The following is a 12,927-nucleotide window of genomic DNA, read 5'->3' as shown; positions in this document are numbered from 1 at the left end:
GAGTATATTATGCGGCGAAACATTAATGTAGAACTCTCCAGTAGAGACTGAAAAACAAATACCCCTGACAGTTGTCACCTGTCTGTGTGGCACCATCGGACTCCTCCTTCTGAATCATGTACCTCCAACCTAGGGTGCCAAATGGGCAATATCTACCTGGGATTCCTGAAGATGAGCCAGGTTATAGACCCCACTGTCTTCTGACCTGCCATGGCTGCTGGTAACAACTCCTGCTGCTGCCACAATGGCCTAGTCTCTCTCTGGGGCTGCACTCCTGAGACCTTGGCCTGGATGAGTTGATCCATGAGTCCAGAATAGCTAGGAGGCAATGATAAGAGATGAAATCTCTCATCTCTACTCAAGCCAAGAATCAATTTCTTGTGAAAGCTAAAGAAGACCACATAGACCTATATATCTACATGAGAAAAAAATCTAGGTACTCCTTAGCAGGCAATCCTGATATAGAGGACTTATAGAAATAGATGTACCAACAGATATAAACAAACATGCATGTAAACATATACTAGGATGTGTGTGTATACATATATACAAACCCACCCACTGTCGTCAAGTCAATTCTGATTCATAGCAACCCTATAGGACAGAGTAGAACTGTCCCATAGAGCTTCCAAGGAGCGCCTGGTGGATTCAAACTGCAGACCTCTTGGTTAGCAGCTGTAGCACTTAACCACTACGCCACCAGGGTTTCCGTATACATATATATACATATACATATATATATACATATACATATACATACACATATACATATATATATATATTCCCTGGGCGGCGCAGTTTGTGCACAGCTACTAAGCTTAAAGTTAGCAGTTGGAACCTACCCCGTAATGGCGAAGAATAAAGGCCCGGCCATCTGGTTTTGTAAAGATGAAAGCCAAGACACATGATGAGGAAAGCATCTGAAGGGTATGTTTCTAATACCTGAAATGTTGTTAGAGAAATTCATTTATATCAACCTGCCCACATGAATTCCCCCTCCTCCACGCAGGCTCTAACAACCACTAATCTTGTTTCTATAGCTGGTCCCTGACTTAGGACAGCATTCAGTTCTGATGGCTCTGCTGTAAATGGGCTCTGACATAAGTACCTCATTTTGGTTTTAATTTTCATTATCATTGCCTTTGATTATCGGTATCTATAATTTCATCTTTGTCTTTCGGGTTTGGAAACATTACATATAAAGTTACACATACATTTTAATACATACATAAAAATTACACAAACCATAAAAATTTAATTTGATCATGAAGAAAAGTCCGAAGACATTGGCATTTTGTCAGTTGTGATAATAACTCCACTTGTAGAAGGTTCTGGATCATATGGATTATCTCTGGGAATGGGGATGCCATTTACAGTAGAAAAATTAGTGAGAGTTGTCTATATGGTCCTTTTTTTTTCTTGATATATTTCACAGTAACATCTCACTGCTTCCTAAATCTGCATTATCGACTTTAGCAAAGCAATCAGTGTTTGTGTCCGTGATTTCAAGCAACTGAAGCCCCTGATTTAGTTCAGAAAACTAAATCTGTACGGCAGTGTTTTGAACAGTACATCAAAAATTGAACATCTGCAAGTGAACACCCGAGAACAGTAACGTCAGCATGTTATATACTGCAACACTGTATGAGTACATATTACTAACGAGAAGATGTACACACACCAAAAAGAGATGGTTCATCACAATGGAAACATGGTGTTAAGTCAAGGGCCAGCTGTATTTGATCATTCTAGATATTAGAAAGAAATGGGTGTCCTTTTATCTCTGGCTTATTAACCCTAGTGTGTTTCTAAGGTTTATCCATGTCCTAGCATCCATCAATAACTTCATTCATTTTACATACTGATAATCCCACTTTACGGGTATGTCACATCCTGTGATAGCTGCTGCTACAAACATTTGTAGAAGTTTTTGTTTTCCACTGCATTCCAATTCTGTGAGCTCACTTCCTGAAATATAAATCTGAACTCCAATTTTAAATGTTTCAGTGTGCTGTGTAAATTGGGCTGTGGGCACCCTAGACCACGCGCTGAAGTCAGCTGCAAAAATCAAATAAGCTAGCAATTTGCCAACATAACAAATTGGTAAAATCTTTACTCCTAAACCCTGCTGTCCACTCTCCCTGGATAATTGTGTAAGCCCAGCAATTAATGTTCTGAACTAATTAATAAAATTTAACCAATTTATGAGTTTTCATGATTCTACAAAATTTTATTTCATGCAATATGCTTTTATTTGAAGCCAATATTTCCAATAAAATTTTCATCCCTTAAAAAAAAAAGTTTGTTTAAACCTAAGAAAACTCTGTGGGTCAGTTCTACTCTAAATAGCCACGTCATTAGTGTGATTGTATTTGGTGGCGACATGTTTTTTGTGAAGTATCTTCTGGATAAGGCATGTGCTATCTACAACACATTGGCTCATCCTGAAGATGGCCATTGATTTCTAAGCTCTGCTGTGAGCTTCTGGGCTCCCAGTCCTTCTGGGGCCCTCCAGGGGCTGGCTGGACAGGCTCCAGGTCTCATCCCTGAGTTGGACAAAAGCACATCAAGGGACCTGCCTCTACAGCCACCAAGGGCCATGTTCTGCTCCTTGGTGCTAGTCACGGTCTTCCACTGGGGTTCACTGCACTCAAGAGAGACTCCTGTGGCCCTGGGTTATGAGGCAAGTTGCCCAGAGTCCAGAGCTGAGGTGCCTTCCCAGCGGCTTATAGTAGTCCCATCCAGACATGGCAGCCTTTAAGGTTGTGCCCTGGCTTCCTGTGCCTAAGGTGCCTGGCACCATGGCTGTCTGTCTTGTCCTGACCCACCTCCTCAGCTTCTTGGGGAGGCTCCCACCTCAGGGCACACGTGCCCCACAATTCAAGGGGCTATGGACGTGCGGAGCCCTGCGTTTAGTTATGCCTAGCACCCTGAGTCCCTCTAATCTCGGGCATCCCCAGGAAGCAAGATGGATGGGTTCGTGGTCTTTGAAAACAGACTCCGCATGATGGCAGTATTGCTCCAAAAATACCAGTGTGCTCTTCCACCAGAACCTCACCCTCAGCCCTTTGCTACTGGGAAAAAATGGGGCGGGGGGAACCCACCAACCAATGTCCTGACTTCTAAAAGCATGGTGCCTCACCATCTTGTCTACTTTGGAGGCTCCAGCTTCCATACCTTGTGCTCAGTCTCAAAAGCCCTTGCTTCTGTAAGGGAGTATAAGTTTTCGTTATTTCCAGACTAGGAAAAATTACTCCCCACCCAGGTGTCCAGTGGAGGGACAACCTAAAAGCCATCCTCATCTGCATCCTTAGTGCTCCAAGTTAACTGAGACCTCAAGAAATAGGCTGTGTTCCTTCACAGAGTTCAAGCCACTCAGCACCCAGTTCCCTACCAGGAAACATTCCAACTTGAGCTTTCTTACGCCTCACCAAAAGCCAGTTTGATGATTTTTAACTTCGTTTCTCTTTTGGAAAGTACACACTGTGATTCAGGGATTCTGCCAAGAATCAGATCTTAGAGAATCAGACGCTCTGAAATATAAAGCTATCTTCCTGATAATCTTTTTCTTTGGGAAGCACAATCATCAACTTGATGTGTATAGTCTCAGATCTTTTCTGCTCCACTGAGCCTGTGAGACTAGGAGAGAACATATGGGAATGTATTCCCAAGTCTGGTTCCTCTACCACAAATGGAATTCCAGGGGATAATCATCTCCTTGACTCACTTGTAAATGGGAAAGAGATCTCTCAAATATGGACTCAGGTGGGTAAGAAATGAAGAAGGAAAGGACACCCAAAACCTAGTGTCAAAGTAAAAGCCTGGGATAAATAACCTATGTGCCTACCCACCCCCACAAAGGGGAACACTAAGCAGTGGTTAGAAAGGAAGTGACCTACCTAGCAGGAGGTTTTTTCTGTAGAGATGTGCAAATGCGAGGGCACACATTTTGTGAAAGCAGCAAAATTCAGAGGAGAATTGTGATGGTGAAGGTTGTGTGTCAATTTGGCTGGGCCATGGTTCTCAGTGGTTTGCCAGTTATAATGTAGTTTGGCAGCTGTGTTAGGACATAATCACCTCCATAATGAGATCTGACGGAACGAAAGCACCTCTGTGATGAGATCTGTTATAAGTAGCCAATCAACTGAAAAGGACATTTCCTTGGGGGTGTGGCTTGCATCCAATATAGGTACTTTCACAATGGGTTTCAATAATCCCATCCAGACATGGTGGCCACCAAGGATGATCTTTGGCTTTCTATGCCCAATGCACCCTGGCATCTTGGCTGTCTGCCTTGTCTGGCCCACCTCCCCCCAGCTTCTTGCATAGACCACTGCCTCAGGCCACACTTGTTCCCTGGCTCACGGAGCTCTGGACAAGTGGGACCCTGCTATAAGGAAAGTCAGGACGGGGGCGAAAGGACAGAAAGGATCAGAATTGGAAGTAGTCCTAAAACAATAGTAATACATATTTTCTTTGAATGGGATGTGTAGGACCCTGATTTTCTCTCATTTCAGGTCTCCCAAGGAAGTAACAGCGGCGGGTCCCTAGGTTTCAGAATAAATTTCTGCTTGATGGCAGTATGGCACCAGAAATACCAGTGTATTCCTCCCGTAGGACCTCACCCTCCATCCTTTGCTATTGAAAAAAACACTAATACCCAGCTTTCCTAAAACATGGTTTCTCACCATTTTCTCCACTTTTGGGGTTCCAACTCCTGTATCTTGTGCGGAGTTTCTCAATCCCTTGCCTCTACAGTGGGGCCATAGGTTTCCTTCCATCCTGATGAGGAAGAATGACTCCTGACCCAGGCGCCCTGTAGGTGGACAACCTAAAGCCATCCCCATCTGTACCCTTAGTGCTCCAGCATAACTGAGGCCTCAAGAAATAGACTGCGTCCCTGCACACAGTTCCAGCGACCCAGCACTCAACTACCCACAGGGGTACATACCAATTTGAGCTCTTACTGAAAAGCCAGTTTGGTATCAATTTCAACTTCATTCCTCTTTTGGAAAATACTCACCTACAATTCACGGATGCTGCCAAGAATCAGATCTTACGAGAACCAGGTCCTCTGAAAAATAAAGGTACCAAAAACCTATTGTTGTAGAGTTGATTCTGACTCATAGAGACCACATAGCACAGAGTAGAACTGCCCCACAGGGTTTGCAAGGCTGTAATTTTTATGGAAGCCAACTGCCACATCTTTCTCCCTCAGAGTGGTCTGAACCAAAGACCTTTCGATTAGCAGCCAAGCACTTGATTGCACCACCAGTGCTCCAAGGTCCTTTTGTACCATGTTGGAAAACCACTCAAACCTATACCAATGTCACTTCTATGTTCCTAAATGAGATTTTCTCAACTCCCAGAATATACTGCATTTTTATAAGATGACAGACATCACTGTCCTACATAACCTGTTGTTGAAAGGAGAATCAATAGTAGAAAGTACACTCATCCAAAACGCCACAGCCTAGAGGCGACTGGTGTTCTTTATCCTGTCTTTCTTTCTAGTCTGTTTTCTCTGCACCAAGAGGCCCAGGAACATGACTTGATTTGTGATCACCAGAGTGACACTGGAATGATGTCCATGTGTACCCAATTCCACACGACACAGATATTTGCTAAGCTGAGAACGTATATAGATATGTGTCTTTTTTTTCCTCAATACTACTAGATGAGGAATAGGAAAAACAACAATTACTTAATAAATATGAATCTCAACTCGGTTCCTCTTTTGCAAATTACACAAATATAATTCAGGGTGTTGGAAAGAATCGGATCTTACAGAACCAGCTCCTGTGAAATCTGCAGGTACCTGGCCTGGAAATCTCTTTTCTGTGGGAAGCACCGTGTTCACTTTGACCTGTGTAACTACAGATCTCTCCTCCTGCACTTTGCATTTGTGAACGTGCCAGAGCACAGACGAACATACTCAGCAGCCCGTTTCCTCCACCACAACTGGAACACCAGCCCTTCCACAGATCATCAGGCCCTTTGACTCCCTGATGAATGGCAACCAGGTCTCTCCCTTATGGCCTCACACATACCAACCACGTTGTCTTTCGGGGAATAAAGTTATTTATTCTAGGGGGAGGCCCTATTATCCTTCATCCAACCACTCACCTCTGGGTTGACATTTACAATATAACATGTATGTGCACACATGCTCACACTATCATGAGGTTATACTCTGCCTCAGGGAGGTTATTAAAGGAGGAAAGACATAGAGGGGGAAAGGGCAAGAGACAGGGAGAAGGGATAGAGGAAAAATAGAAGGAAGAAATGAAGGAAGGTAGGAAGAAAAGTTATACTAAACCTAGTGTCAGAGTGTCAGAGGAGAAGCCCTGGATAAATCACCTCCGACCCTACCCACCTTCAAACAGGGAACCACTAAGTAGTTCTTAGAAAGGAAATGAAAACTATCTAGCAGGACATTTTCTCTGCACAGATGTGCAAAAAAATCTGTGCAGAGAAAATGTCCTGCTAGATAGTTAACAGGGAACCACTAAGTAGTTCTTAGAAAGGAAATGAAAACTATCTAGCAGGACATTTTCTCTGCACAGATGTGCAAAGGCCAGGCCATATATTCTGTGAAATCAATGAAGAAGAATATACTACTCATGCTATTCTCTGGGGTAGGTAAAAAGGTGAAACACAAACATGAATCTGTATTTGCTTTCATGTGTATTAAATATCGAAAGCAAATACAAGGAAAAATTAGATATGCTTCACAGTATAAGGAAAGATGGGATGAGGGGTGAGAGGAGAGAGAAAGATATACAGGGGAAAAGAGAGAGAGAGAAGGAAAAACAGGCGGAAGAAATGAAGGCAGGAAGAAAAGTCATATTAAACCAAGTGTCAAAGGAGAAGCCCAGGATAAATCACCCATGCCTCTACTCACCTTCAAACTGGAAATCTCTAAGTAGTTGTTATTCTCTGCACAGATGTGCAAAGGCCAGGCCATATATTCTGTGAAAGGAATGAAGAAGAATACATCGTTTATGCTACCCTCTGGGGTAAATGAAAAGGTGAAATACAAGCATAAATATGTATTTGCTTTCATGTACATTAAACATCAAAAGCATACACAAGGAAAAATTAAATAATGCTTCACACTATTAGGAAGGTTGGAATGAGGGGTAAAAGGAGAAGGAGGACTGGGATTGGAAGTGGTCCTAATATCCTGGTAATGTATATTTTCCTTGAATGGGATGAGGCTGTATCCAAAGTGGCATCTGTATGGTAGTAAAAGACAAAAGCAAACACACTCACTCACACACTCTCAATGTATGTGTATATATGATATATATATATATATATCATATATACACACACTTATAGGGTCACTATGAGTCAGAATCGACTTGATGGCACTGGGTTTTATACTGTGTATATATACTCCATCCTCATCATTAAAGTCGAATATCCTTTGTGGAAGCAGCTTTCAGGCCCTTCGTCTGCTGATGTGGCATGACTTAAATTGAAAAGAAAAAGCTACAAACATCCATTGGTAATTGGAACAAGGAACATACAAAGTATGAATCAAGGAAAACTGGAAGTCGTCAAAAATGAAATGGAACGCATAAAGATCAATATCCTAGGCATTAGTGAGCTGAAATGACTGGTAATGACCATTGTGAAAGGGACAATCATACTGCCTATTATGCCCACATTCGTCATCAAAATGAATATTAAAAGATCCATCTTGAAGTACGATTCTGTCAGAGCTAGGATAATATCCATACACCTAAAAGGATGACCAGTTAATACAGGTATTATTCAAATTTACACACCAACCACTGATGTTAAACATAAAGAAACTGATGATTTTTACCAACTTCTACAGTCTGAAATTGATCAAACATGCAATCAAGATGCACTGATAATTACTGGTGATTGGAATGCAATAGTTGGAAAGAAAGAAAGAAAGAAGGAAGGATATGTAGTTGGAAAATATCGACTTGGTGATAGAAACGACATGAGATCATAAAATAGAATTTTGCAAAACCAATGACTTATTCATCGGAAATACTTTTTAAAACAACATAAATGGCAAGTATACATGTGGAGGAAACCCTGGTGGTGTAGTGGTTAAGTGCTACAGCTGTTAACCGAAAGGTCGGCAGTTCAAATCCACCAGTCGCTCCTTGGAAACACTATGGGGCAGTTCTACTCTGTCCTATAGGGTTGCTGTGAGTTGGAATCAACTCAAGGGCAATGGATTTTTTTTTTAATACATGTGGACCTCGCTGGATGGAATACAGAGGAATCAAATCGACTACGTCTGTGGAAAGAAACATAGAGAGACTCAATATCATCAGTCAGAACAAGGCCAGTAGCCAACTTCAGAAAAAACCATCAATTGCTCATCTGCAAGTTCAAGCTGAAACTGAAGAAAATTAGAACAACTCCAAGACAGCCAAAGTACGACCCTGAGTACATCCCACCTGAATTCAGACACCTCAAGAACAGATTTGACTCACTGCACGGTAACAACCAAAGACCAGAAGAGTTGTGGGACGGCACCCAGGACATCATATATGAAGAAAGCAAAAGGTTGTTAAAAAGACAGAGCAAAAGAAAAGACCTAAATGGATGTTAGAGGAGACTCTGAAACTTGTTCTTGAACATAGAGTAGCTAATGCAAAAGGACCTGGAGTTAGAAAACCAGGAGGAAAGAACAAGCTTAGCATTTCTTAAGCTGAAAGAACAGAAGAAAAAATCAAGCCTCGAATTACAATACTGAAGGATTCTATGGGCAAAAAATTAAATGACACAGAAGTATCAAAAGAAGCCTGAGCCTAGAAGGACTAGATGGTGCCCAGCTACCACCACCTACCGTTCTAACAAGGATCACAACAGAGAGTTCTGGACAGAGTGAGAGAAAAATGTACAACAAAATTCGAATTCACACACAGAAGACCATACTTACTGGTCTGACAGAGGCTAGACCATGGCCCCTGGATAATCCGCTATCTCAGAACTGAAACTGCTCCTGAAGCCCACTTTTCAGACAAAGATTAGACAGGCCCACAAAACAAAATAACACACATGAGAAACGTGGTTCTTAGTTCAAGCAAATATGCAAGACCAAATGGGCACCTCCTGCCCAAAAGAAAGATGAGAAGGCAAGAAGAGACAGCAAGTCAAGGAATGGACACAGGGAACCCGGAGTGGTAAGGGGGAGAATGCTGTTACATTGTGGGGACTGTAATCAATGTCACAAAAACAATACGTGTATAAATATACATATTATTTATACACATATGTAATATGTGTATAAACTTTTCAATGAGAAACTAACTCAACCTGTAAACTTCCATTGAAAGCAGTACCAAAAAGAATAGGTTAACATTCAACCACTTCACGAGGTAGCATATGAACAAGAACCAATGGTACTGAAGGAAAAAGTCCAAGCTGTGCTGGAAGCATTAGCAGAAAACAAGGCTCCAGGAATTAATGGAATACCAACTGAAATGTTTCCAAAAACGGATGCGGTGTGGGAAGCGATCACTCTTCTATGCCAAAAAACTTGGGAGACAGTTACCTGCCCAATCGACTGAAGAGACCTACATGCCCATTCCAAAGAAAGCTGATCCAACAGAATGCAGAAATAAACAAACAATATTATTAGTATCACATCAAAGTAAAATTATGCTGAAGATAATTCAAAAGCGGCTGCAGCAGTATATCAACAGGGAACTGCCAGAAATTCAGGCCAGCTTCAGAAGAGTACGTGGAACAAGGGATATCACTGCTGATGTCAGACGGATCCCCTGGCTGGAAGCAGAGAATACCAGAAGGATGTTTACCTGTGTTTTATTGACTGTGCAAAGGCATTTGACCGCGTAGATCATAACAAATTATTCATAACATTGTGAAGAATGGGAATTCCAGAACACTTAATTGTGCTCATGAGGAACCTTTACATAGATCAAGAGGCAGTTGTCTGGACAGAACAAGGGGATACTGATTGGTTTAAAGTCAGGAAAGGCGTGCGTCAGGGTTGTATTCTTTCACCATACCTATTCAATCTGTAGGCTGAGCAAATAATCCGAGAAGCTAGACTATATGAAGAGTGGGGCATCAGGATTGTAGGAAGGCTCATTAACAACCTGCATTATGCAGATGACACAACCTTGCTTGCTGAAAGTGAAGAGGCCTTGAAGCACTTACTAATGAAGATCAAAGACCACAGCCTTCAGTATGGATTGCACCTCAACATAAAGAAAACAAAAATCCTCACAACAGGACCAATGAGCAACATTATGATAAATGGAGAAAATATTGAAGTTGTCAAGGATTTCATTTTACTTGGATCCATAATCAAGAGCCATGCAAGCAGCAGCCAAGAAATCAAAAGACGCATTGCATTGGGTAAATCTGCTGCAAAGGGCCTCTTCAAAGTGTTGAAGAGCAAAGATGTCACCTTGAAGACTAAGGTGCACCTGACCCAAGCCATGGTATTTTCAATCGCATCATATGCATGTGAAGCTGGACAATGAATAAGGAAGACGGAAGAATTGACGCCTTTGAATTGTGGTGCTGGCGAAGAATATTGAATGTACCATGGACTGCCACAAGAACAAACAAATCTGTCTTGGATGAAGTATAACCAGAATGCTCAATAGATGAATGGCAAGACTGATGTTTCACGTACTTCTGACATGTTATCAGGAGGGATCAGTCCCTGGAGAAGGATATCATGCTTGGTAAAGTAAAGGGTTAATGAAAAAGTGGAAAACCCTCAATGAGATGGACTGACACAGTGGCTCCAACAACGGGCTCAAGCATTAATAAGGATTGTGAGGATGGTGTAGGACCAGGCAGTGTTTCGTTCTGTTGTACATAAGATTGCTGTGAGTTGGAATCGACTCAATGGCACCTAACGGCAACAATGTAAGCATGTGTGGGAGGCTGTGAGTATGTATGATGCGGCCAAACTTTCATGTAGGGTTTTAAAGTTGTTGATGTTGTTAGCTGCCATTGAGTCCATTCTGACTCATGGTGACCCTATGTGGTTTTCAAGCCTATGAGCTTTTGGAGGCATTATCTCCAGGCCTGTCTTACCAGGAGCCTCTGGGTGGGTTCGAACCACCAACCTTCCAGCTAAGTGTCCAGGACTTATGTATTTGTACCACTAGAGACCCAAGTTTTACAGTAGAGACTGTAAAACAAATGGCCCACATGGAGGTCACTGACCTGTGTGGAATCTCTGGACTTTCCTGACCCATGGAACCCCAAACTGGGCACCAAATGGGGAATGACTACCTACTACCTGAGTTCACCCTCACTGCCTTCTGACATGCTATGGCCACTGATCATTAGTCCTGATGTCACAATGGCCTACTTTCTTTGGGTCCAGGCTGCTGAGTACTTGTCCTGGGTGAGGTAGCTCAATGAGTCTAGAAAAGCCAATGAGCCAATGATAATAGAGGAAATCAAGTTACTCATCATAACCTAAGCCATGAATCAATTTCCTGTGAAAGCTAAAATACCACCCAAGAAGAACTGTTACCTATACCTGTGCACAAAACACTGGGAACCTGTTAAAATGGAACTGACTTAGAAGTCTATAGAAATAGATCTAGCAACAGACAGTTAGCAAGTACAAATAAATACTTATAACAATAATTTTATATATAAATATGTATGTGTGTATATATACACATATACATGTATTTAAATATATGCTTGCTAGGTGCCGTCCAGTCAGTTCCCACTCATAGTGACTCTATGTAAAACAGAACAAAATGCTGCCCAGTCCTGCACCATCCTCACAATCGTTGTTATGCTTGACCCCATTGTTGCAGCCACTGTGCTGATCCATCTCATTAAGGGTATATATATAAATGTATACATGTAAGTGTATATTCCAAGCAAATATACAGGCAGCCCCCCAATTACGAAAGTCTGACTTACAACTTGTAGTTAGAAATCAACTCCCATGAAGCCTATATTAAAAATTCAAAGTACATGCAATGGTTCCTAATAACAAATGGGCGTTATCTGCAATGCATATCAATACATTATTATTACCATTACTGTATTTTTATGTTAAAGATGTTTTAGTGTATCTGGAAGTGTTTATTTAATGTTTTTAATTCATAGAAAGGTATACTATATCCTATCTATTAGGAAAAACATCTGACTAACAGACAGACGTAAGATAGGAACCGTACCCAACTGTTCTGGCTTACATACAAATTCACCTTAAAAACAGACTAAGGAACAGAACTCATTCATAATTCTGAGACTGCCTGTATTGGTATTCACATAGTCATGTAGTTAGCGCTATGCTACTAACCTAAATGTTAGCATTTTGAACCCACCAAGTGGTACCATGGAAGAAAGGCCTGGTGATCTTCTTTTGTAAAGATTACAGCCAATAAATCCTATGGAGCAGTTCTACCTTGTAATACATGAGGTCGTCATGAGTCAGCATTGACACACTGGCAATGGGATTTTGGGGTAAATAGTTACACATTCAAGCAAAAAGCCTGAAAGGAAAAGAAAATATTTCCCCAACAGTTCAATGCAGTAAGCCCCACTTAGAAGGCCTGGATGGCTCTTGGGCCCTCCTTGGTAGTTTTTAGTCAGGAAAGGGCAGAGGGGGAGGCCATCGGGAGGAGATGGGTGGCAACTGTGAAGTATCAATGCCATCCAGTGGAATGCAGAAATTATCGAACAATATCATTAATATCACATGCGAGTAAACTATTGCTGAAGATAATCCAAAAACGGCTGCAGCAGTACATAGAAAAGGAACTGCCAGAAATTCAAGCTGGACTTAGAAGAGCATGTAGAACCAGGGATATCATTGCTCATGTCAGATGGATCCTGGCTGAATGCAGAGAATACCAGAAAGATGTTTACCTGTGTTTTATTGACTATGCAAAGGCATTCGACTGTGTGGGTCATGAC

General features: G+C 41.7%; 1 protein-coding gene across 1 annotated transcript in view; it reads right to left on the bottom strand.

Moving 5' to 3' along the window:
• Window positions 1–12,927, bottom strand: part of LOC135228950 (basic proline-rich protein-like) — a 31,705-nt gene that overhangs the window by 9,196 nt on the left and 9,582 nt on the right. The window contains exons 4-5 of the mRNA XM_064278471.1: window positions 6,905–6,972; window positions 5,024–5,074 (exon numbers count right to left, since the gene is read on the bottom strand). Of these exons, the coding sequence (XP_064134541.1) occupies window positions 5,057–5,074; window positions 6,905–6,972 (86 nt within the window). The 3' untranslated portion in view covers window positions 5,024–5,056. The remainder of the gene's footprint in view (window positions 1–5,023; window positions 5,075–6,904; window positions 6,973–12,927) is intronic.

Source organism: Loxodonta africana, chromosome X (genome assembly GCF_030014295.1).
Source record: "Loxodonta africana isolate mLoxAfr1 chromosome X, mLoxAfr1.hap2, whole genome shotgun sequence".
NCBI classification, from domain to species: domain Eukaryota; kingdom Metazoa; phylum Chordata; class Mammalia; order Proboscidea; family Elephantidae; genus Loxodonta; species Loxodonta africana.
Note: the sequence above shows the minus strand (reverse complement) of the source record. Positions and strands in the feature narration are given on the sequence as shown.